At 60.2% G+C, this 22,990-nt stretch overlaps 2 protein-coding genes across 3 annotated transcripts; both read right to left on the reverse strand.

Moving 5' to 3' along the window:
- Positions 1–314: 314 nt before the first annotated feature.
- Positions 315–11,638, reverse strand: LOC103168975 (acrosin binding protein). The gene is made up of 10 exons (XM_029054171.2): positions 11,541–11,638; positions 11,285–11,440; positions 10,453–10,547; positions 5,611–5,725; positions 4,275–4,821; positions 3,930–4,062; positions 2,778–2,951; positions 2,477–2,644; positions 731–817; positions 315–547 (listed from the first exon to the last, which is right to left on the reverse strand). Exons 1-10 carry the CDS (start codon positions 11,575–11,577, stop codon positions 434–436), a joined length of 1,626 nt encoding a protein of 541 aa, XP_028910004.1. The 5' UTR covers positions 11,578–11,638; the 3' UTR covers positions 315–433.
- Positions 11,639–12,551: 913 nt separating this feature from the next.
- ING4 (inhibitor of growth family member 4) lies at positions 12,552–22,162 on the reverse strand. Of its 2 annotated transcripts, none has more exons than XM_029054188.2 (8): positions 22,027–22,162; positions 18,150–18,221; positions 15,119–15,285; positions 14,766–14,880; positions 14,522–14,627; positions 14,211–14,358; positions 13,367–13,428; positions 12,552–13,086 (listed from the first exon to the last, which is right to left on the reverse strand). In XM_029054188.2, exons 1-8 carry the CDS (start codon positions 22,061–22,063, stop codon positions 13,047–13,049), a joined length of 747 nt encoding a protein of 248 aa, XP_028910021.1. In that variant the 5' UTR covers positions 22,064–22,162; the 3' UTR covers positions 12,552–13,046. The 2 variants fall into 2 exon arrangements, with proteins under 2 accessions (XP_028910021.1, XP_028910020.1); XM_029054187.2 differs by having other exon boundaries at positions 14,522–14,630.
- Positions 22,163–22,990: the final 828 nt, after the last annotated feature.

The following is a 22,990-nucleotide window of genomic DNA, read 5'->3' on the forward strand; positions in this document are numbered from 1 at the left end:
CCCCAACCGTCACACCCACCGCTTTAGCAGGCCCGGCTCCCAGCACACAGACACCCACGGACACACACAGACACACACAGACCCACAACCGGTCCCAGAGCACCAGGGCAGGTATCCACACGGGCCCTGGCGAGGCCTTCGGCCTCAGGGATGGGGAGGGGAGTCTCCCCAGCCCCTGGGCGTGGGGGGACGGGGTTGGCGAGGGCCTCCTCCTCTGCAGCTCGTCCCTTCGGACCTGGATTCGAGGCCCCGGGGGGGGGGGAGGCTGGGCGAAGGGTCGGGGACCCCGGGTCGAGACACCACCCACGCACAGGTTGGTTCGAAATCTTTTATCCGCAGGCCCTGGGGTGGCGGGGCAGCCCCAAGGCCGTGCGACCTACGGGGGTCGGGGGTGGGGCAAGAAGGGCAGGCCCGGGCCCGCCCCCCGGCCGGCCTAGCCCTGAGTTAGGCGGCCGAACTCCCGGCTCCAGCTCAGCACCGCCTCCTCCGCGCTGGCCTCGCTCAGCTGCGAGTAGGACTCGTTCCTCTGACAGCTCTGGCGGAATACCTGGGCGGGGGAGGGGGGCGGGTTCTGGGTGCAAGTCACGCCCACCATGGGAGCCGCGCCCACCCGGGGATTCGCCCAACCAATGAGGAGGCGGGATGGTGTCTCTGCCCCCCCCCCCACCCAAGGGGAGAAGGGGGCGTGGTTTCGGTGGGGGGGGTTGGGGGTGGGGGGCGGGGGCCTCACCTTCTGACTGTCCCGGCTGTAGAGAAGGCACTGGCGGCTTTTAAAGGCGCAGTAGTTGGGGTATTCCACCTTGTTGGAATCGCAGATCTGGACGGGGGGAGGAGCTGGAGCGCGGGGCGGGGGTCCCGGGACCCCCCACCCCCATCCCCGGCCCCGAGGAGGGGGTTGTATTTGGGGGAGCTCCCAGAGCGGGCCGGGAACCTGCCCCTAAAGAGCAGGCACCCCCCCGACATAATCATAATAATAATAATGTTGGTGCAGAGCACTGTTCTGAGCGCTGGGGGAGATCCAGGGTCATCAGGTTGGCCCACGTGAGGCTCACAGTCTTCATCCCCATTGGACAGATGAGGGAACTGAGGCACAGAGAAGTCAAGCGACTTGCCCACAGTCACACAGCTGACAAGTGGCAGAGCCTGGATCAGAACCCGTGACCTCCGACTCCCAAGCGCGTGCTCTTTCCACGGAGCCACGCTGCTACTCAATCGTAATAACGATGGTCTTCGTTAAGCTCTTACTACGCCCCAGGCGCCGTAATATTAAGGGTGACGGCATTTGTTAAGCGCTTACTCTGTGCCAAGCACCGTTCTAAGCGCTGGGAGGGGGTGGATACAACGTCATCAGCTGGTCCCCCGTGGGGCTCACAGTCTTCATCCCCATTTGACAGATGAGGTCACTGAGGCACAGAGGAAGTGAAGTGACTTGCCCAAGGTCACACAGCTGACAAGTGGCAGAGCGGGGATTAGAACCCATGACCTCTGACTCCCCAGCCCGGGCTCTTACCACTGAGCCACGCTGCTTCTCTACTATGCACTGGGGTGGATACGAAAGCAAATCGGGCTGGACACGGATACACGCCTCCCCCCGAAACAAACTTGTCTGCCCCTCATAGTAAGCGCTTAACAAATGCCATCATTATAATTATTATTATCTGCCTCTACCACTTGCAGCTGGAGGGGTAGGCCTGCCTATGCCCCCGCCCCGCAAAAAATTTTCTAATGGGGTCCACTGGGGTCTTTCTGGCCACATCTCGGGTGGAGGAAGAGGGCAGTCGAAATGTCGGGTTCTCCCTGCCCTCTTTTTTATTTGGTATTTGTTAATACCCCCTCTGGACTGTGAGCTCACTGTGGGCAGGGAATGTGTCTGGTGTTCTATTGTACTCTCCCAAGCGCTTAGTACAATAAGTGCTCAATAAATATGCTTAATAATAATTATATTTGTTAAGCGCTCACTATGTGCCAGGCACTGTACAGAGCACTGGGGTAGGTACGAGCTAATCTGGTTGGACAAGCTCTGTGCCACTCAGGATTCACAGTCTTAATCCCCATTTTACAGATGAGGGAACTGAGGCCCAGAGAAGTGATGTGATTTGCCCGAGGTCGCAGAGCAGACAAGTGGGGGGAGCTGGGATTAGAACCTGGGTCCTTCTGACTCCCAAACCCAGGAACTATCCACTGTGCTCACGGGAAGTGCTCAACACATGCCACTGAGTGCCGGCCGGGGGCATCCCACGCCCGTGGCAAAGGGGCCCAGAGAGGCAGCGCGAAGAGCAGGGGGCTTGGGGTGGCGGGGCAGGGGACCCCCCAGAGTCAGGCCCAGAGCTGGGCACGGCCCCCAGGAGAGTGGGGGGGGGGGTCTCTGCCCTTGGGCCAGGCTATGAAGCTTCCCGCGACAGGGAACCCCTCAGGGGCGAGCTCTGGTGGGAAGAGAAGGGCCCGGGGAGGGGCTGGGAGCCCCTTGGGTTCTGACCTTGGTGGGAAAGTCTCCTCTCTGGAAGGAGAGGAACTCGGCCTGCAGCCAGCCCGAGACCCTGGTTTCCTCGCAGCCCTGCACGGCCAGCCGACCACACCAGAAGGCCATCCGCAGCCCCCCGAACACCTCCAGACCGTAGTAGAGTCCCTTGGTCACTGGCCCCATCTGGGACAGTCAGGGAAAGAGATGGGGGGGGGGGGTTTCCACAGCCACCCCCTGAGGCCTCAGAGCCCCCTGAGGGGTCTGACTACTCCCCCCACCCCCCTGCCCCCCGCCGGGCCACGCAATCTCGGGGTACCTTGATGTTCTGGTTCTGGGCAGCGAGGAAGGGGCTGGAGAAGGGGGTTTGGTGTGAGGGTCCACAGAACTCCCGCTTCAGGGTGGACTCTTCCTGACACTGCTCCAGCTTCAGGGAGCAGAAGGCGCAGAGGGGGCAGGAGGACAGGTGTCGTCTCCCGTGACTGTCGCACACCTGGACCCGGGGCAGCAGACACAGAAGGAGGGGCGTCGGGGGGAGGAGATGGTGTGTGTGGGGGGTGAAGTCCGGCTAGGTCAGAGTCCCCGCACCCCAGGAATGTGAGGGATGTGTCTTCTAGACTGTTCTGTGGCACTCTCCCCAGCGCGTAGAGCAGTGCTCTGCACACAATGAGCGCTCAATACATACGACTGTTGCCGACTTGTTCATCCCAAGCGCTTAGTACAGTGCTCTGCACATAGTAAGCGCTCAATAAATACTATTGAATGAATGAACGACTGACAATGGACTTTGGGGAGGACGGACCGACGCGTGGGGACCGGGGCTTTCGAGGGGATTTCCCCTGGGTGAGGAAGAGAAGGCCTAGAACTTGGACTCTTCTCGGAATGGGCTGGGCGGGAAGGGAGACCGGGGAAATGGGAAAACCAGAGTTGGAGTCCGAGTTCCCGGTTTGGGCTCAGCGGGGAAGGGCCAGGAGGTGGACGGGAAAGAAGGGGAGTAGACTCTTCAGGGGGAAGAAAGACGTGGACCTGGACTCCTTTCCCGGAGTGCAGATCCACGTCTAAATCCAGCCTCTGTCCTGGAACACCCTCCCTCCTCAAATCCGACAGACAGTGACTACCCCCCTCCCCGCTTCAGAGCCTTATTGAAGGCCCGCCTCTTCCAAGAGGCTTTCCCCGACTAAGCCCTCCTTTCCTCTTCTCCCTCATCCCTCTGTGTCGTTCTGACTTGCTCGCCTTATTCATTCCCCGTCCCAGCCCTACGGCCCTTAGGTACATATCTGTAATTTATTCATTTATATAAATGCCTGCCACACTAGCCTGGAAGCTCACTGTGGGCAGGGAATGTGTCCTGTTCTTGTTATACGGTACCCTCCCAAGCGCTTAGAACAGTGCTCGGCACGCAGTATACGCTCAATAAATACGACTGAATGGATGAACGGATGTGTCTGGTCCAACGGGGAGGGGCCGTTACCGTATCACCAAAACCGAGGGTCTCGTTCTCAATGCGTTGCCAGGCCCAGGCCGCCGGGGAGCGGGTGCAGCTGTCTCTCAGCAGGGCGAAGCAGAGCACCAGCAGGGCGGCATCGTGGGGCAGGGTCTGGAGGCTGGGGAGGGGCAGGGGACCACCGTGCGAGACACCCTCCGTCCAGACGGACGGTCCCGCCGCCCGGCTCCCGGACCACCCCCCGCAACCATCCCGAGGGTAGTGCCAGGACCCCGGGACGGCAAAAAGCCGGAAGGCTAGAGAGGGGCATCCCCCCCGGTGTGGGAGAAAGGGGCCGTCTGGTCCGTCCCGAGGCATGGAAAGGCCCCTCACCTCCCGGACACTGGGCTGTCTTCGCCGACGTCTTCGCCGATGTCTTCGCCGATGTCTTCGCCGCCGCCGCCCCCGCCACCACCAGCGCCCCCGCCCCCGTGGCGGTGGCCGTGGCCGTGATGGTGGCCGTGGGTGTGGTTTGGGCTGCGGCTGTGGTTGTGGGGGTGGGGCTCCAGGTCCTGCTCCGAGCCGATGAGCTGGCGGACGCTGTCTATCACGCCAGGGGTGGCGTGGAGGGCCGGGGCCTGACCCCCGGCCCCGGAGCTGGGCAGGGCCTGACCCCCAGCCCAGGCCTGCGCCCCGGGCCCGGGGCCGGACGGGGCCTTCGCCCCGGCCTCGGGGCTGGGCCGGGGCAGGGCCGGGGCCTTCGCCTGGGCCTTAGGACCGGGCGGGGCCTTGTCCAGGGGACCCGGGGAGATGCCGTTGGGCCGGGAGAGGTCCGGCCCCTCCAGGGAGAGGGAAGACTGCAGCAGTTCCTTTATGCTGATGGACAATCCCTTCGCCCAGCTCGGAGAGAGGGAGGGGCTGGGGTACCGCAGGCCCTGAGCTGGAGATGGGACAGAAAAGCAGGGGCATCATAACTCACGGGAGAGAAGCGGGGGGGCTGAGGCCGGGAGGAGGAGGAGGGTCCCTTGGTTGCGGACCTCAGGCTGACCCGCCGCAAAGCTCACGGGAGAGAAAAAGAGGGATGTCAGGAAAGGGGCGGGGACCTCGCTGTGGGTCTCAAGAATAACGATAATGATTGCGGTATTTGTTAAGCTCTCACTACGTGCCCAACACCGTACTAAGCGCTGGGGTAGATGCAAGATAATCCAGCCCCACGTGGGGCTCACATTCTAAGTAGGAGGGAGCACAGGTATCGAAACCCCATTTTTGCGGATGAGGGAAAGGAGGGCCGGAAAAGTGAAGCGAATTGGCCGAGGTCGCACAGCGGTTCCACGGCGGAGCTGGGATTAGCACCCGGGTCCTCTGACTCGCAGGCCTGGCCTCTTTCCACTAGGCCACGCTCCTCTCCTCAGGCCGACCCACCTCAGAACTCACGTGAGAGAAAAGGAGGGCTGTCGGGAGGGTTGGGGGGCGGCCCTCGTGAGCCCCAGGCTGACCCACAGCATAAGTCAGAGTGGGCAGTCACCGCGGGGCTCCCCCGGAGGCTGTGGGCCGGCGCCCTTCGTCCCCGCCGGGGTTCGGAGTCTGGGGTCACCAGATCATAAGGTCCTCACGGGCAGGGAGCCTGACTACCACCTCTGTTGCTCTCCCAAGCGCTCGGGATAGCGCTCGGCATACAGGAGGCGTTCGATCCATCCCACGGGCTGCCAAACGGCACGGGGGAACTCACCCATGACATGCGGAGGGGTGGGAGGGGTCAGGGAGGGGTCCAGAGCTCGGGGGACAATCCTGCGATGGCGCCTGGAGGGCAGGGATGACAGAGGTCCCTGGGCGCACAGGACCCGCTGTAGAGAGAGAAGGGCTCGGGCAGAGCCCCCGCCCAACCCAGCTGGTTGGGAAGGGTCCTAGTGCCCGGCTTGGCATGCGAGGAGGGTGGGTGGTTATCGCAGACCTGTCCGAGCCCCGCTTCATCCCTGTACCCTTCTCCCGCTCCACGCCTTCACCCGGACACAACCGTTGAGGGAGTGACGGTGCCCAGCGGGCGACTCTGCTGGGAGCGGGACAGGAAACCTGCCTTTTGGTTCCACCTGCCCGTCTCCCTCCCTCTGCCAAAGATACCCATGAAAGTATTAGGCAATCACACTGTCCACCCATCGCCCAGGAGCTGGCCGGGCTCAGAGTCGCTGGAGGGAGGGGAAGGTGCAATCCCTACCCCGGGGAGGAGGGAGGGGTTCAGCCCCACCAGGAAGATGGGCAATTTACTTATTTTTTTAGTGATTAAATGCTTACTATACGCTAGGCATTGGAGTAGATACAAGATAATCAGGTCCCACCTGTGGCTCACTATCTAAGTAGGAGGGAAGGCAGGTATTGATTCCCCATTTTGCAGATAAGGGAACTGAGGCACAGAGAAGCAAAATGACTTGGGCTAGGTCACACATCAGACAGGTGGCAGAGCCGAGATCAGAACTCAGGTGCTTTAACTCCCAGGCCTGTGCTCTTTGCACTAGGCCACACTGCTTCCCAAAAGGGCAGGTTTTTTTCTGGGCACCTATTTATGAGTGTGTGTTTTTTTAATGGTGTTTCTATGTGCCAAGCACCCTACTGAGCGTTGCAGTAAATACAAGCTAATCAGGGTGGACACAGTCCCTGTCCCACATGGGGCTCCCAGGCTTAATCTTCACTTGACAGATGAGGTGACTGAGGCACAGAGTCGCGAAGTGACCCGCCCCAGGTCACACAGCAGACAAGTGGCAGAGCTGGGATTAGAATCCAGGTCCTTCTGACTCCCAGACCCGGGTTCCATCCACCAGGCCACGCTGCTTCTCCAGAAGGGCCCGGGAGGCGGCCATGGAGGCAGAGTCCCGGGGTTTGGGGGTTCTTGTGGCTTCAGGGTAGCTCGGCCCGAGGGACCCCGGGGGCCTCCCGGCTGCCAAGGCCAGGCCGCGGACAATGAGTGGCCTTGGGAATTTCAGCACCTCCAGGGAGACCCGGAGCCACCCACACCCCGGACCTCCATTTTCCCGTCTGTTCAACACCCCCACCTCCCTACTCAGCCTTTCTGTGACCCGTAGGTGAAGAATCAGAACTCCTGCCCCTGGATCCCAAATCCTCGTTCTGTCCTGAATAGAGATCCGTCCAACACAGACGACAGAAACCTATAGACCTCTATTGCAAAGAGATCTGCATACGCCTGCACCCTCTCCCCAGGGTTCTTGGTCGGGCGGGGTAGGGAGGGGGTCTGTCAGTCTAGGAAGGCTTCTTAGGGGAGGTGAGGTTCTAGTCATTTTGAAAGAGAAAAGGGGCAGCTGGTTGTAGGCCGGGAACATGTCTGTTATATTGCTTTATAGTACTTTAAAGTACTTTGGAGAAGCAGCGTGGCTCAGTGGAAAGAGCATGGGCTTTGGAGTCAGGGCTCCTGAGTTCGAATCCCAGCTCTGCCACTTGTCGGCTGTGTGACTGTGGGCAAGTCACTTAACTTCTCTAGGCCTCAGTTCCCTCATCTGTAAAATGGGGATTAAGACTGTGAGCCCCACGTGGGACAACCTGATTCCCCTGTGTCTACCCCAGCGCTTAGAACAGTGCTCGGCACATAGTAAGCGCTTAACAAATACCAACATTATTACTTTCCCAACTGCTTAGTACAGTGCTCTGCACACAGTAAATGCTCAATACCACTGATTGATCGATGGTGTGACAGAGATGTAGGGAGAGCACAGAGAGAGGGGCAGGGAGAGGAGAGGGAGAGAGAGACAGAGAGAGAGCAGTAGTTTGAAGGCTCAGAGCCCTTGCAAGTGCACATCTGAGGACACAGTTGAAGATGTGGTTATCAAGGGGAGTTCCTTTCATTCATTCCTTCAGTCGTGTTTATTGAGCGCTTCCGGTGTGCAGAGCACTGCATTAAGCGCTTGGGAGAACAGATGATGGGTGTTTATGAGAGCAACGGAGTCTTTACAGAGTCTCCTAGGAAGGGCCAAGGGCCTCCCCTCTTCCTGATGGCGCAGGGACAAGGGCAGGGGGCTCTGACCTGTTTCCAGGAGGGAGCATGCGTGTGAAAAGACCCGCGCTCCCACTCAGAGCTCAGAACACGGCTATCCAGGGCTTCCACGGTGCCTGGACTCGCTGCTTTGGATGATCGAGATTCTCCAGCTCTTCCCAGGAGTCCCAAGGGGACCCAGGTTCTTGGCGGGGAGGGGGGCGGTGTCACCGGGCCAGGGGTGGGGGTGAGGAGGGAAGGGGGTGCCCTCGAGGTTTTCACTTCTGCTCTGGAGGAATTTTAACTGGAGAAGTGGTGAGAGACTCTGGGCAGGGGGGTGGGGCGTGGGATGATAGGTATGAGGAAGACATTTTTACTGGTGGAGGTGGGTGGAGGCGAAGGGGGAGGAAGAGAAGCAGGGAGAGTGGAAGTGGGAGGAGGGATGGAGGGGGGAGAGGAGGAGGAGGAGGAGAAGAGGGATTGGGGGAGGAGAAAGGGAGGAGTGGAGGAGGGACAGGAAGCCGAGGGGGGAAGCCAGGGCAGCGAGAAGGATGCCCCAGATGGAAGATGTTTAGCACTCGGGCGCTGTGAGCAGAGATGGGGCACCAGCATCGGATATTACAGTGTCTAACTGCACGGGACGCTTACGGGATTTACATGGGGAGTGGATGGAGGGGGCATTGGGAAGTCCTAATGATGATAATTCTTTTCTTTACTGAAGGACAGATTAGAGCCGGAGCAGACACTAAGGGCACAGTCTGGGGACGGAACATGTTCTGGATGAGTACGCTTGGTAGAGTCAGACCTTGGCGGTGTCTGAGAGGGGGCAGGATTGGAGCTTACAGAACCAGGACCCACATGGAATTGATGTTCTTCTCGTCACCTTCCCAGGGTGAAAGTCCCCCAGCTAGAGTTGAAGTGTGACAGATGCGAAGCAAACCCTGGGAAACGTATCTTTTTTTTTTTTTCTTCAGGTATTTGTTAAGCACCTACTATGTGCCAGGCTCCCTACTGAGCGATGGGGAAGAGTAAGATCAACAGATTGGATACAGTCCCTGTCCCACATGGGTCTCCCCACCTTAATCCACATTTTGCAGATGAGGTAACTGAGGTACAGAGAGATAAAGTGACTTGTCCAAGGTCTCCCAGCAGACAAGTGGCAGAGCCGGGATTAGAACCCGGGTCCTTCAGACTCCCAGGCCTGTGCTCTAGGCACTAGGCCATGCTGCTTCTCAGCAGGGGGGGTGAGCACAGGAGATCTGTTCCCACAGGGAGCCGTGCAGTCGGAAACGCCGGCAGGATCAGCGGGGTTTGGACAGATCTGAGGATCTGTGCTCTTGCTGGATCACTGGGGGGAAGAGTCAGGGGGTGTCGGATGGTCCATGCTTAATCACCGGAGGGAGAGTCAGGGATGGAGAGGGGAGTTCGAGAATGTTAAGTGGTCCGTGCTGGGTCACTGTGGGGTGAGTAATTGCAAAACCAAGATGCAGCTCCTAAAGGGCCGAGTTTGAGTGTTCAGGGGCAAATTTGTGTAGTGGCTTTTTAAATCAGTATTGGCATCTACTTTACTTATCTGCTACAGCCCCATATATTCCTGTATCTCTCTAGTGCCAGTCTATTCTCTTTTCCTCCATTTCGTTCTCCCCGTCACCGACTCCTTACGCACACGGTCTTTCTCTGGCCTGAAATTCCTTTCCCCCTTAATACTTGACAGCGCATCATTCTTTCCACCTTCAAAACCCCCTTAAAATTACATTTCTCCCGGACGAATACCTTTTATCTCCCTCATCCACCCCCTTCTAGACTGTGGACTGTGGATCCACACCCTTAAGCTTGTTGCAGGCAGGGATCGTGTCTACCAGCTCTGTTGTACTGTACTCTCCCAAGCAATTAGTACAGTGCTCCGCACACAGTAAATAAACACTCAGTAAATACCATTGATGATGAGAGTTAGGAGCACCGGATGGTTCGCCCTTCAAAGTAGGATGGTTGTCCAACAGGGCAACCAGGACACGGGGAAGAGTCAAGGGTGTCTGGAAAGTGTCAAGTGGGGACTAAGACTGTGGGCCCCGTGTGAGACAGGGGCTGTGTCCAACCTGATTACCTTGTATCCACCTCAGCGCTTAGTATAGTGCCTGGCACATAGTAAGCAATTAACAAGTACCACAACGAGTCATGTGCTCCACCACTTTGTGACCCCGGGCAAGTCTCTTCACTTCTCTGTGCCTCAGCCACCTCATCTGTAAAATGGGGAGACGGCGAGCCCCACAAGGGACAGGGACTGTTTCCTACCTGACTTGTCTCCACCCCAGCGCTTAGTACCGTGCCTGGCGCCTAGTAAGCGCTTAAGAAATACCACTGTCATTATTATTATCGGTCCCGAATAATGAAGACGGTTGGTGCGGGAGGGAAACCTGTAGGCCGTTCTGGGGCTCTGTTACAAAGTCCCGGACTGGGTCGGGGCCCGGGGGAGGGTCTTAAGGTCTTATTCTGCCCCATCGCCCCCAACCTCACCCAACCCAACCCCAGGTGCCCTCAGGGAGCCTCATTTCCCACACACTCCTGCCTCCAGCCACCCCGTGCCCCCAGCCTCACCTTGGCATAGTAGAAATGGCCGACACAGCGGGAAGGGGCAAACTGGCAGAAGAACGGGAACCAGTAGGTATAGGGGAAATCTGAGCAGACCAGGCCTGGGAGAGACCCCCCCCACGAGGGGTAGTAAGGGGAGGGAGAGAAGAGGGGAGAGCACAGAGCGGGCGTTTGAGGTGGTAACGTTCCCCCTCCCACCCTCACCTTCCCCCCTTCTAGACCGTGAGCTTGTTGTTGGACGGGGATCGTCTGTTGCCGAACTGTACTTTCCGAGCGCTTACTACAGTGCTCTGCACACACTTAGCGCTCCATAAATACAATTGGATGGATGCATAAATTCATGAGACCGGTGGACGTTGAGGGTTTGTCCCCGGAGGGGGAGATGGGCTGGAGTTTGTGGTGGCTGTGGGGAGAGAGGGGTTGGACTGGGAGGAAGTGGGTTGTGGTCTGGGGGGGTCCGGGGGCCAGGAGAGGTGCCGATGGACAGTGCCGTGGTGCGGGGGTGGGTGGGGGATGACGACTCCAAACTTGAACGGGGCCCAGGAGACCCTCCCCGAGTCCCAGGAGACCTTCGCCAACGGCTCCAGGAGACCTTCGCCAACGGCTCCAGGAGACCCTCCCCAACAGCTCCAGGAGACCTTCGCCAACAGCTCCAGGAGACCCTCCCCAGGAGTCTCAAAAGACCTTCTCCAACTTTCCCAGGAGACCCTCCCCAACGGCCCCAGGAGACCCTCCCCAGGGGTCCGGGGAGGCTCCCCTGAGACCCCCCGGAGTGTGAGCCGGGAGGTCGGCGGCCCCCGCCGTCCGGTGCAGTGCGGGTGTCGGTGCGGGTCCTCACCCCGGGGCAGAGAGGCGCGGGGGTCGTGGCGGGGGTCGGGTCCGTTGCGGAGGCAGCGTTGGGCGGCTTGGAGGCGGCAGAGCGCGTCGGCCGTCCGGCGCGGCGGAGGGGGGCGGCCCGGGCCCGGGCCCGACCACACCGGCGCCAGGAGCAGCGCTGCGGGCACCGGACCCTCAGACGGGACCCCCCCTCACCACCCCAGGACCGGACCGGCCCCCCCGGACCCATCCCCGCCCCCCCGGACACCCCCCCTCACCTGCCAGGAGGGAGAGGCGGAGGCCCGGGCTGCTCATGGCCCCCGCCGCTCCGCCCGCCTACCCGTCCGCTCCAACCGGTCCCAACGCATCCGCACCGGGCGGGTGGGGGGGAGGGGGGGGGGGTTCGAAGAGGGGGTGGGGCCTCGTCAGGGCACGGGGCAAACCAGGTGAAAGGGGCGGGGGGGGGGTAATAATAATAATGTTGGTATCTGTTAAGCGCTTACTCCGTACAGAGCGCTGTTCTAAGCGCTGGGGGAGATCCAGGGTCATCGGGTTGTCCCACGGGAGGCTCACGGTCTTCAGCCCCATTTGACAGATGAGGTCACTGAGGCCCAGGGAAGTGAAGTGACTCGCCCCCAGTCACCCAGCTGACAAGGGGCAGAGCCGGGAGTCGAACCCGTGACCTCTGCCTCCCAAGCCCGGGCTCTTGCCACTGAGCCGCGCTGCTTCTAGAGCAGGGGGGCAGGGCCAAACCCGGGGAAGGGGACGGGGCCTGGAGAGGAGGGGCTGGGCCTGATTGGGGGCGGGGGGCAACCCGGGGGGAAGGGGCGAGGCGGGGGGTGCGGGGCTGTGGGGGTGCGGAGGTCGGGTGGGAGCAGCGCGGCCTCAGGGTCAGAGCCCGGGCCTGGAGGTCCTTCCGCCAACCCCCCCCCCCCCGCCGGGTGACCTTGGACAAGTCACTGCCCTACTCCGGGCCCCGGTTCCCTCCCCTGGAAAACGGGGGCGAAGACTGGGAACCCCCGGTGGGACGGGCGCCGGACCCCACCCCATCACCTCCTACCGACCCCAACGCTTGGAACGGTGCCCGGCACCCAGTAGGCACGACCTAATGAGCAGTGGCACGTAGGAAGCACTTCCCAAATTCCATAATTATTATTATTGGGGGGGGGGGGCTAAAGGGAAGGGACAGGGCGGTGGGCTTCACGGGGGCGGGTGGAAACTGGGGCGGCTCGTGCAGGGAGAGGGCATGTGGACGGTGCCCCCCACCCAGCAAACGACGAGCCAGCACGGAGCAGGTTCCACAGCTTTATTCCCACCCCCCATTCCCTGGGGGGGCTGAGACCCCAAAGCTCGAGGGGGGGCGGGCTCCACCCCAGAGAAGCCCCCCCAGGAAAGGGCCTGGGAGAGACGGGGGGGGTCTCACCCGAGCCCTCCCTTTAAGAGGGGCCCGTGCCGCCCCTCCGGCCCCCTCAGTGAGTGGGGGGCGGGGAGGGGGAGGGGGGTCCCCCGAGATACAGCACCAACTTCAGCACGGAGGCAGAGAGGAGGCAGGGAGCTCTGCCCTCCCGGGACGCGGGAAGGAAAGGCCCCGAACCGTTAGCGGCCGACGGGTCCGGAGGCGGCCGCAGCACCAGGAGTCGGGGTGGGGTGGGGAGGGGGCGTGGTGACACCCCGCCCCGGCGCCCCCCACCCCCAAGCCCCTCGGTCCCAGCCTGAAGACCCCGGACGCCGGGGCCGGGCCGGGGCCAGCGGCGCTCGGAGCTAGGGGTGACGGGGTTTCCGCTTTATTTCTTCTTCCGTTCCTGGGAGCAGCGAGGGCAGAACCTGTGGGCATCGGAGAGGGAGAGCTGGGCGTCAGCGAGGGAGAGCCGGGCATCGCGGAGGGAGAGCTGGGCGTCGGGGAGGGAGAGCTGGGCGTTGGAGAGGGAGAGCTGGGCATCGGGGAGGGAAAGCTGGGCACTGGGGAGGGAGAACCGGGCATTGGGGAGGGAGAGCGGGCGTCGGCGAGGAAGGACTGGCCTGGAGAGAGGCCGTGACTGACCACCCCCCGGGTGTCTCCCCCACCGCCGGCTGCACAGGGACCCCTCCCAATCCCCCGACTCACCATTTTCCCCGTGGCTTCGTCGTCAGCCCCACACAGGCAAAGTGGAACCACTCGATGGAGCACTGTGGGAGACGGAGTGGGGGTGTAGATCCCTGCAGGACTCCCTCCCCGCCTGCCCCCCGGCTGCCCTAAGCTACCTAGTGTCCCCCGCCGGGCACAGGCAAGGAGGGAGGGGTTGGAGGGCAAAGGGGTTAGTGGGCAAAGAATGTGCCCTGGATCATCTGTACGTTCCGAAGTGCTTGGCACACAGCATTTGCACCTGAACATCCACGTCAAAAGAACTGTGGTATCTGTTAATAGTAATAATAACGATGGCATTTTTTAAGCGCTTACGACATGCAAAGCACCGTTCTAAGCGCTGGGGAGGATACAACGTGATCAGGTTGCCCCAGTGTGGGGCTCGAAGTCTTCATCTCCATTTTACGGAGGAGGTAACTGAGGCTCAGAGAAGTGAAGTGACTTGCCCCAAGTCACCCAGCTGACAAGCGGTGGAGGCGGGATTTGAACCCACGTTAGGCGCCTAAGGTGTGCCGGGCACTGTACTGAGCGCTGGGGTGGATACAAGCAAATCGGGTTGGACACAGTCCCTGTCCCACATGGGGCGCACAGTCTCAATCCCCATTTTGCAGGTGAGGTAACCGAGACAGAGTGAAGTGACTTGCCCGGGGTCACACAGCAGCAGGCAAGTGGCAGAGCCAGGATTAGGAGCCGGGATCAGAACCCCGATCCTTCTGACTCCCAGACTGCTGCTCTATATCCATTAGGCCCCCCCCAAGGGGGACGTCCCGGGGCCGGGGCCGGCGGGGGGCAGGGGGAGACCCTCCCCCTCAGGGCGGGTGCTTACGTCGGGATTGTCGCAGCCAATCATCTCCCCGTAGGAGACCTGGTGGCAGAGGCAGTAGGTGGGCTCATTGGGGTCCACGGGCATGTCCAGCACGTCAGAAGGATGGACGCTGCCAAAGGTCACCGAGGGCATGCCGTACTCGGGGCTCCTGCGGGCACAGAGCGGGGGGCAAGGGGTGGGACCCCCGGGCTCGGTGGAGAGGGTCGGGGGGCGTGAGGGGAGAAGGGTGTGGTCCTGAGCCTGGGGGCTGGGCATGGACCCAGGGGCGCTCCTCTGGGGAGGGTCTGCCGGCACTGGCCCCGGGAACTCACGTGCGCACAAGTTTCAGCTTCTTCTGGGCAGCCTTGGGGGCCTCCTCGTCTGAGTTCTTCCCTTTGGAGCGGGCCCGAGCGGCCTTCTTCTCCTTCTGGGCCCGGCCTTCTGGGGGGGAGGGGGGAGCCGGGGGGCGGGGGGAGCGGGAGGTGGGTCAAACCCTCCCCGGCTCCCTTGGCCGGGCCTGGGGCCGAGCCCCCGGGCCGCGCCCCCCGCCCGGCCCGGCCCTCCCCGGATCCTCACTCTTTTTGCCTTTGCTGGAGGAGCTGTCGTAGTCACTGGACTCGATCTGCTTCTCCTTCAGGTCGGCCTCGAAGCGGGCCAGGTCCGTGTCCAGGCGCCGGATGTGTTTGTCCACCTGGCCGGGGAGGGGCGGGGAGGGTGGGCCTAGGCCGGCGTGGGGGGCCTCCGTGCGGCCCCCGACCCTCTCTGGGGCCAGGCGGGCCTCTCCCCGCGGGGCATCCCAGCCCAGAGCGTCCGTGGGCGCTGTGGACCTCGCCCGTCCTCCTCGGGGCCAGGAGCTTGGGGCCGGGGGGAGCTGGACGTGCGTGTGAGTGTGCGCGCCAGGCACGGGGAGGAGAAGGAGCTGCACGTACCATCTCATAGGTCTGCATCGCCAGCTGCACCTTGTCGTCCCCGAACTCCTTGCACTTGCCATAGGCCTCCTGGATCTGCTTGAGCAGTGCCAGCTTCTCCTCGGAGCCGAGGCTGCGGGCGCTGCTCACGTACTCGGTGGCCAGCTTGTCGATCTCCGCCTTCAGGTCTGCCGGGGACACGGGGAGGAGAGAGCGGCACAGAGACTGGTCACGCCACCCACCCCTACTTCCGCGCTTCGGGCCAAGCCCAGGGGGTGCCAGGCCATCAGACCCGACGTGGGGGTGGGAGGGTTGTGTCACGGCCAGACGGACGGACCAGGAGGGCGTAGGGGCTTGGCTCGGCCGGGACGGCCTGGCCCCGGGTGCACGGGTGTGGGCCTGAGTGGGCACGGACCGCGTGCCCAGCGCTGCGCCGGCCATCCGCTGTGCCCCGAGGGCTGCAGAAAGCCCCCGCTGTGCCCCAGGGCTATAAAACGCGCTTGGGGACGTAGAGTAGAAGTAGAAGACACAACCCCTGCCCACGAGGAGTTTCTAATCTGATGGAGAATTCAGGCAGGCACAAATGCGCGAATACACGGTGGGAACAAAAAGAAAATCTCGGCTACAACCGGCAAGAGCCAACTAAACATGAGCAAGTGGAATAAACCGACAGCCACACAACTCAGAGTGCTCCGCACGTCGGAAGCGCTCAATAAATACGGTTGAATGAACCGCTCGGGATAACCGACGGAACGGCTGACCACGTGGGTGAGGTCTCAATAGTCATAATGACGGTATTTGTTAGTCGCCCACTATGTGGCAGGCACCGTACTAAGCGCCGAGGTGGATACGAGCAAATCGGGTTGGACACGCTCCCTGTTCCACATTGAGGCTCCCAGTCTCATTCCCCATTTTACAGGTGGGGGAACTGAGGCACAGACAAACGAAGCGACTCACCCAAGGTCACTCAGCAGACAAGTGGCGGAGCCGGGTTTAGAACCCATGACTCACCCGGGCTCTATCCACTACACCGTGCCGCTTCCCGATCCGATAGGGAAAGACTCGATCCATCGATCAATCAATTGTATTTACCGGGCGCTTACTGTGTGATTCCTAGAGGAGGGGAGGTTTTATGAGGCTCCGAAGGTGGAGAGGGCAGTGGTCTCCCCCTTCCAGGCTTGTTGTGGGCAGGGAATGTGTCTACCGACTGTTTTACTCTCCTAAGCGCTTAGTATGGTGCTCTGCCCGTAGTAAGCGCTCAGTAAATACTAGTGTTAATTGACCGGTTGGATGGAACTGACCGGGGTGGGAAGGGAGGGAGTTCTGAGCAGCGGGCCAGAGAGGGATGAGGGGATGAGTTGAGAACAAGGTTCTGTTCAAGGGTCTGCTTGGGAGGAGTGAAGAGTGCGAGCTGGGGTGCAATGGAAGGAGAGAGCAGAAAGGGAAGGAGATCGCTGGCGGGGAGCCTTGACGCCGTCGGTCAGGAGCTTCTGTTGGATGAGGAGGGAGGCGGGAAGCTCCTGAAGGCTTCGCAGAAGGTGAGGTTCACGCTCCGTACAACGCTTTAGGAAGACCCTAGCCTGGGCCACACCTCCAGTCCACCGCCAGCCGGGCCTCCGGTTCGGTAATTATCATCGACAGGCACGTCTGCGGTCAGGGTGCCGGCAAGGCAGCAGAATCCAGCGACCATCTTGAGCTTTGTCTGGCGGAGGGAAGTTCCGGGTGGGACGGAGGGTCTCCTCGGGGACGAATCTTACACCGTGTCGGATCCCTTTAAGCTTATTTTCACCAGTCCAGAGTCCTGGGCTGACTTGGCTGGGTATCTACAAACCTTTGCTTCAAGGGGCCTTTTTGGCTTCTGAGACTCTTGCGGACAATCAGAGCTAGTTGCACGTCCAAGCGAAGGGGGGGATTTACCGAAACGACCTTACTCTTCTCGGACCCACTCTTCTCGCCTTTCCCCCCGCACGGAACTTCATCCCCCCGCGGCTTCGCCAGACCACACCCGCCCCTCCCAACAGAGTCCTCCAGAGACACAATCGACGGTATTTATTTACTGTGTGCGGAGCGCTGTCCTAAGCCCCCCGCCCCCTTCATCCGTCGATCCCCCCCACTTCTCCGGGCCAGTCGTCCCATCGGCCTCTGCGGCTCTCCGGTGGTTATCTCCGTTGATTCGTTATCTAGACACAACATTGTTTAATTCCTTACTCATGCGTTTTATTGATTGCGCCTGTGCTCCTTCTCTGTTACCTACTTTACGTGTGGCAGCCTGTGCCCATCGATCTTCCTGATTAGAGGGGAAGTTCCTTGACGGGGAAGGACCTTGCCCTTTACCTCCGCGGCGGCCCCGAGCGGCGGGTACGGTGCCCTTCCTCCAGCAGAGAGAAGCAGCGCTCTGCCGGTGCCCAGCTTGGCGCTCCGGACCCTCAATAAGCGCCGTCGACTGACGGAGCCATTCCCCGCCGGGAAAAGGCAAACGGATGGGATCTTCACCCAGGATCTCGGAGGGACCTCGGGACCGTAAGGGGCTCCTCTGGACGCGTCTGGCGGTTGCCAGCGTCCGGGCCTCTGGAGGAAGCAGACGCTCACGATGTGGACGCCGGTGTGCAGGGAGATCGGAGCTAATTCTCCGGAAGCAGGTCCCCGAGAGCGTGTGGCTAGGGAGCCCCCAGCCTGCCCGGCTCGCTCCAAGGAGGCCCTGCTGCCCCAGGAGCCCTCGGAGGGTGGTGGTGCGGAGTGGCTGGCCTGGAGGGGCCTTGGCCAGGACGGAGAGGGCGGAGCCGGATGAGCCGGATGAAGACGGTTACACGCGGGAGCCTCGTCCCGTCCCCGGCCCTTGCCCTCTCTGCCCGAACCTCGGCCGGGAAACAGAACTGGGGGAATGGGGCAGACGGGGACAGCCGGCCTCTCTCCTCAAGGGGACCGACTGGTCACCTACAGCCAAGGAACACCTCCCCACCTGCCCCGACTCCCCTCGACCCGCCCCGGCCCACGTCCCCCGTCTCCTGGCGACCCAGCCCTCCGCCCCCCCAGTGTCCCACTCCATACGCACCCTCTGTTCTTTGGTCCAGATCTCGCATGAGCTGGAAGTTTCTCTGCAGCTCAAAAGGGAGATTCTCAATACCTGAGAGGGAGAGACGGGGAGAGGCCTCAGAATCGCCGTGGGGCACCGGTCCCTCCCCGAATCCGTAGTTCCCAAACAGGGATCAAACCGCCCGGAGCCTTCTGTACCCATCGGCTCACACCCGCTACTATTTAAGCACTTATTCATCCACATCTCCATCTTTCCCAGCTCCTCCTCTCCCTGGATATACTCTACCAAGTCTCCCTTGCTATTCATTCACTCCATCGTATTTACAGAGTGCTTACTGTGTGCAAAGCACTGTACTAAAGTCCTTGGGAAAGTACAATATAACAATAAACAGACACAATCCCCGCCCAAAATGAGCTTACAGTCTAGACTACTAGACCGTAAGCTGCTTGAGGGCAGTGATTGCGGTCTTCTACCGCTACAGTAGTAATAATGTTGGTATTTGTTAAGCGCCTCCTATGTGCCGAGCACTGTTCTAAGCACTGGGGTAGATACAAGGTAATCAACTTGTCCCACAGTCATCCCCATTGGACAGATGAGGTAACTGAGGCCCAGAGAAGTTAAGTGACCTGCCCAAGGTCACACAGCTGACGAGCCGCAGAGCCGGGATTACAACCCATGACCTCTGACTCCCAAGCCCGGGCTCTTTCCACTAAGCCGCGGAGGCCTGGGCCCTCCTAGGCGCTCAGACCAGTGCTCTGCACACAGGAAGCGATCGACAGATATTAACCATCGATTGCTGGGTGGAGCCTAAGCGGGCTGCGGGTCGGTGCCGCTGACACAGTCCGAAGAGGGAAGGACTCAGGGAAGCGGAAGTGAGTAATGCAGAGGCAAACAGTCCACCCTCGTTCCTGCTGGTAGGAAATGGGATCCCTCCCTGCAGGCACAGGAGAGCTGCGGGAACGGAACTCAGCTCTTAGGCCGAAAGCTCCCGGTGGGTACCGAGGCCTCGGATTCCGACGGCCACAGAGGGGCTGCTGAGGGCGGCCAGCGTGGATACTGATCCTCGGCGGGAACTTGGGGGGTAAAGCAGCGGGGAGTAGCGAACGGAGTCGAGGGACCCGAGTTCTAATCCCCACTCTTCCCCTCGTCTGCTGGGTGACCTCCGACAAGTCACTGAACTTCTCGGTGCCTCGGTTACCTCGTCTGTAAAATGGGGGGTCCGGGCCGTGAGCCCCAGGTGGGACAAGGCCTGTGTCCGACCTGATCAGCTGGTGTCTATCCTAGCGCTTAGTACCATGCCGGCACATAGTAAACGCTTGACAAATCCCTCAAAAACTAAAAATGATAATCCTTTTTCTGCGGGAGGCTGCTCTCCTCCAGGTCGTCTGGGGGACCGGACCCTCTTTACCGGGTCGGCTGCCACCTCGCACGCTGATACCTGCGCTTCGGTCAGTCAGTGGAAATTACTAAGCGCTTCCAATGTGCAGAACGCTGTACTAAGCACTTGGGAGAGTAATAATAATAATGATGATGGTATCTGTTAAGCGATTACTAGGGGCCAAGCACTGTTCTAAGCACTGGGGGTAGATAGGAGGTCATCAGGCTGTCCCACGTGGGGCTCATGGTCTTCATCCCCATTTTACAGATGAGGTCGCTGAGGCCCAGAGTACACTACAACAGGGTCAGCAGGCACGTTCCCTGCCCATAATAACGATGGCATTTGTTCGGCGCTTACTCTGCGCCAAGCACTGTCCTAAGACAGTGAAGCGGCGTAACTCAGTGCAAAGAGCGCGGGCTTGGGAATCCGAGGTCATGGGTTCTAATCCCGGCTAAGCCGCTGGCCAGCTGTGTGATTTTGGGCATGTCGCTTAACTTCTCTGTGCCTCAGTGACCTCATCTGTAAAAAATGGGGATGAAAACTCTGAGCCCCACGTGGGACATCCTGATCGGCCTGTCTCCCCGTCCAGCGCCTGGAACAGTGCTTTGCACATAGTAAGCGCTGAACAAATACCACCATTATGACTCAGTGGAAAGAGCCTGGGCTGGGGAGTCAGAGGTCATGGGTTCGAATCCCCGCCACTTGTCAACTGTGTGACTGTAGGCAAGTCACTTCACTTCTCTGGGCCTCAGTTCCCTCATCTGGAAAACGGGGATGAAGACTGTGAGCCCCACGTGGGACCACCTGATTACCTTGTACCTACTCCAGCGCTTAGAACAGTGCTTTGCACTTAGTAAGCGCTTTACAAATGCCGCCGTTATTATTATTAAGCGCCGGGATGGACAGCAGGTGAGCGGGTTGTCCCACGTGGGGCTGACGGTCTTCATCCCCATTTTCCAGAGGAGGTCCCTGGGGCCCAGAGAAGAGTCATGGTTTTGCCCGTCTGTTGCCCCCGATTCGACTGTGAGCCCGTCATTAGGCAGGGATGGTCTCTCTATCTGTTGCCAAACAATAATAATAATAATGTTGCCATTTGTTAAGCGCTTACTATGTGCACAGCACTGTTCTAAGCGCTGGGGGAGATACAGGATCATCAGGTTGTCCCGCGTGGGGCTCACAGTCTTCATCCCCATTTGACAGATGACATAACCGAGGCCCAGAGAAGTGAAGTGACTTGCCCACCGTCACCCAGCTGACAAATGGCAGAGCCGGGATTTGAACCCACGACCCCTGACTCCCAATCCCAGGCTCTTTCCACTGAGCCACGCTGAACTGTCCATTCCCAGCGATTAGTTCAGTGCTCTGCACCTAGTAAGCGCTCAGTCAATACTACTGAATGAATAATAATGTTGGTATTGGCATTCGTTAAGCGCTTACTAGGTGCAGAGCACTGTTCTAAGCGCTGGGGGAGGTACAAGGGTCATCAGGTTGTCCCCCGTGAGGCTAATGAATGAACGAAGTGACTGGCCCAAGGTCACCCAGCTGCCCACCACGAGTTCATTCACTCATCTGTCCATTCCAAGCGGCGGGTCCAGTGCTCTGCACACAGTAGAAGCAGCGTGGCTCGGTGGCAAGAGCGCGGGCTTTGGAGTCGGAGGTCATGAGTTCGACTCCCGGCTCTGCCCCTTGTCAGCTGTGTGACCGTGGGCAAGTCACTTCACTTCTCTGGGCCTCAGTTCCCTCATCTGTAAAATGGGGGTGAAGACTGTGAGCCTCACGTGGGACAACCCGATGACCCTGTATCTCCTCCAGCGCTTAGAACAGTGCTCTGCACATAGTAAGCGCTTAACAGATACCAACAATAGTAGGCGCTCAATCAATACTACTGATTGAGAAGCAGCGTGGCTCAGTGGCAAGAGCCCGGGCTTTGGAGTCAGAGGTCACGGGTTCGAATCCCGGCTCTGCCACTTGTTCGCTGTGTGACTGTGGGCAAGTCACTTCACTTCTCTGGGCCTCAGTTCCCTCATTCCAAGCGCTTAGTACAGTGCTCTGCACATAGTAAGTGCTCAGTAAATACTATTGATTGAATGAATCATCTGTAAAATGGGGATTGAGACTGTGAGCCCCAAGGGGGACAGCCTGATTCCCCTGTGTCTCCCCCGGCGCTTAGCACAGTGCTCTGCACAGAGGAAGCGCTTAACAAAGACCAACATTACTATTATGTGCAGAGCACTGTGCTAAGCGCTTGGAATGGACAACTGGGGAACAGATAGAGACCATCCCCTACCCAATGAGGGGCTGACGGTCTAATCGAGTCAAGGGAGGGGCGTCCAAAAGGGTCACCCGACTCTTGCAGCCCTTGCCTGCACCGCCCCTCCCCCCAGGACCTGCCTTGTTGCCCCTCCCCCAGCGCCCTCGGCCCCGCCCCTCCTGTAGTCACCCCCTGCCTCGCTTTCCCACCCCCCTCTCCTGTGACCCCTGCCCCTCTTTCTCCCCCCCCGCCCCCCGCCTCCTTACTGTCCAGGTAATGCTCCAAATACATTCCCGCCGCCATCTTGAAGCCAAACAAAGCGACTTCCGGTCCGCCCCCGGAAGTGAGGCGAGACCCCTGGGGGACCCGAACCGCCCCCGGCCCGAAGGCTCTTCCGTTCTCCGAACGGAAAGGGCCGCCCTCAGGGTCGGGGGGGAAACCTCCCGCGACGAATTTCCGCCCGCAGCGGCCATCTTTCCCACTGGAAGGTCGATCTTGCCCCGGCTCGGGCGCACTTCCGCCCTCAAAGGCCTCACTTCCGCCCTCAAGGGTCTCACTTCCGCCCTCAGGGGCCTCACTTCCGCCCTCACCTGCTTCCCTCGGCCCGGCGGTGGGAGGGAGGGGAAGACTGACGTCACCGGCCAGCCGCCATTTTGAACCCGCCACCAAACTTTTTCCCTCCAAAAAGAGCAACAGCGGGATAATAATAATGCTATTTGTTAAACGCTTACTAGGTGCAAAGCACTCCTCTAAGCGCTGGGGAAGTTACAAGGTGATCAGGTTGTCCCGCGTGGGGCTCACAGTCTTCATCCCCATTTGACAGATGAGGGAACTGAGGCCCAGAAAGTCAAGTGACTTACCCAAAGTCACACAGCTGGAACCGACATTTGAACCCATGACCTCTGACTCCCAAGCCCCTTCTCTTTCCACTGAGCCTCGCTATCACTCCCCCAAACCACATTCTCCTTGCGTTTTCTTTTAGAGGGTTTCCGCTCTCCGGGATTCTTCTCCCTTCCGGGTTGCCCTTGTCCGTGTTGGCGGGCACGAGGGGGTCAAGGTGGCCCGAGAGGATTCGTGGGCCCGGCCCACACCTCGAGCGGCCGCTCGAGAACACCAGACACCCCTTTCTTACTAATAATAATGACGCTGGCATGCGTTAAGCACTTACTATGTGTCAAGCGCCCTTCTAAGCGCCGGGGTAGATAAGACGCTCATCAGGTTGGACACCGA

Source organism: Ornithorhynchus anatinus, chromosome X4, assembly GCF_004115215.2.
Source record: "Ornithorhynchus anatinus isolate Pmale09 chromosome X4, mOrnAna1.pri.v4, whole genome shotgun sequence".
Classification (NCBI taxonomy): domain Eukaryota; kingdom Metazoa; phylum Chordata; class Mammalia; order Monotremata; family Ornithorhynchidae; genus Ornithorhynchus; species Ornithorhynchus anatinus.

Excerpts from the sequence above, each read along its gene's own strand:
- LOC103168975 (XM_029054171.2), bottom strand. The coding sequence starts at position 11,577 with ATGAGCAGCCCGGGCCTCCGCCTCTCCCTCCTGGCAG. Across the intron at positions 11,441-11,540 it reads CCGCCTCTCCCTCCTGGCAG|CGCTGCTCCTGGCGCCGGTG; the intron begins GTGAGGGGGGGT and ends CGGTGCCCGCAG. Across the intron at positions 548-730 it reads ACAGCCGGGACAGTCAGAAG|GTATTCCGCCAGAGCTGTCA; the intron begins GTGAGGCCCCCG and ends TCCCCCGCCCAG.
- ING4 (XM_029054187.2), bottom strand. The coding sequence starts at position 22,063 with ATGGCGGCGGGAATGTATTTGGAGCATTACCTGGACA. Across the intron at positions 15,286-18,149 it reads TCTGGACCAAAGAACAGAGG|ACCTGAAGGCGGAGATCGAC; the intron begins GTGCGTATGGAG and ends TGTCCCCGGCAG. Across the intron at positions 13,087-13,366 it reads ACGAAGCCACGGGGAAAATG|GTTCTGCCCTCGCTGCTCCC; the intron begins GTGAGTCGGGGG and ends CGATGCCCACAG.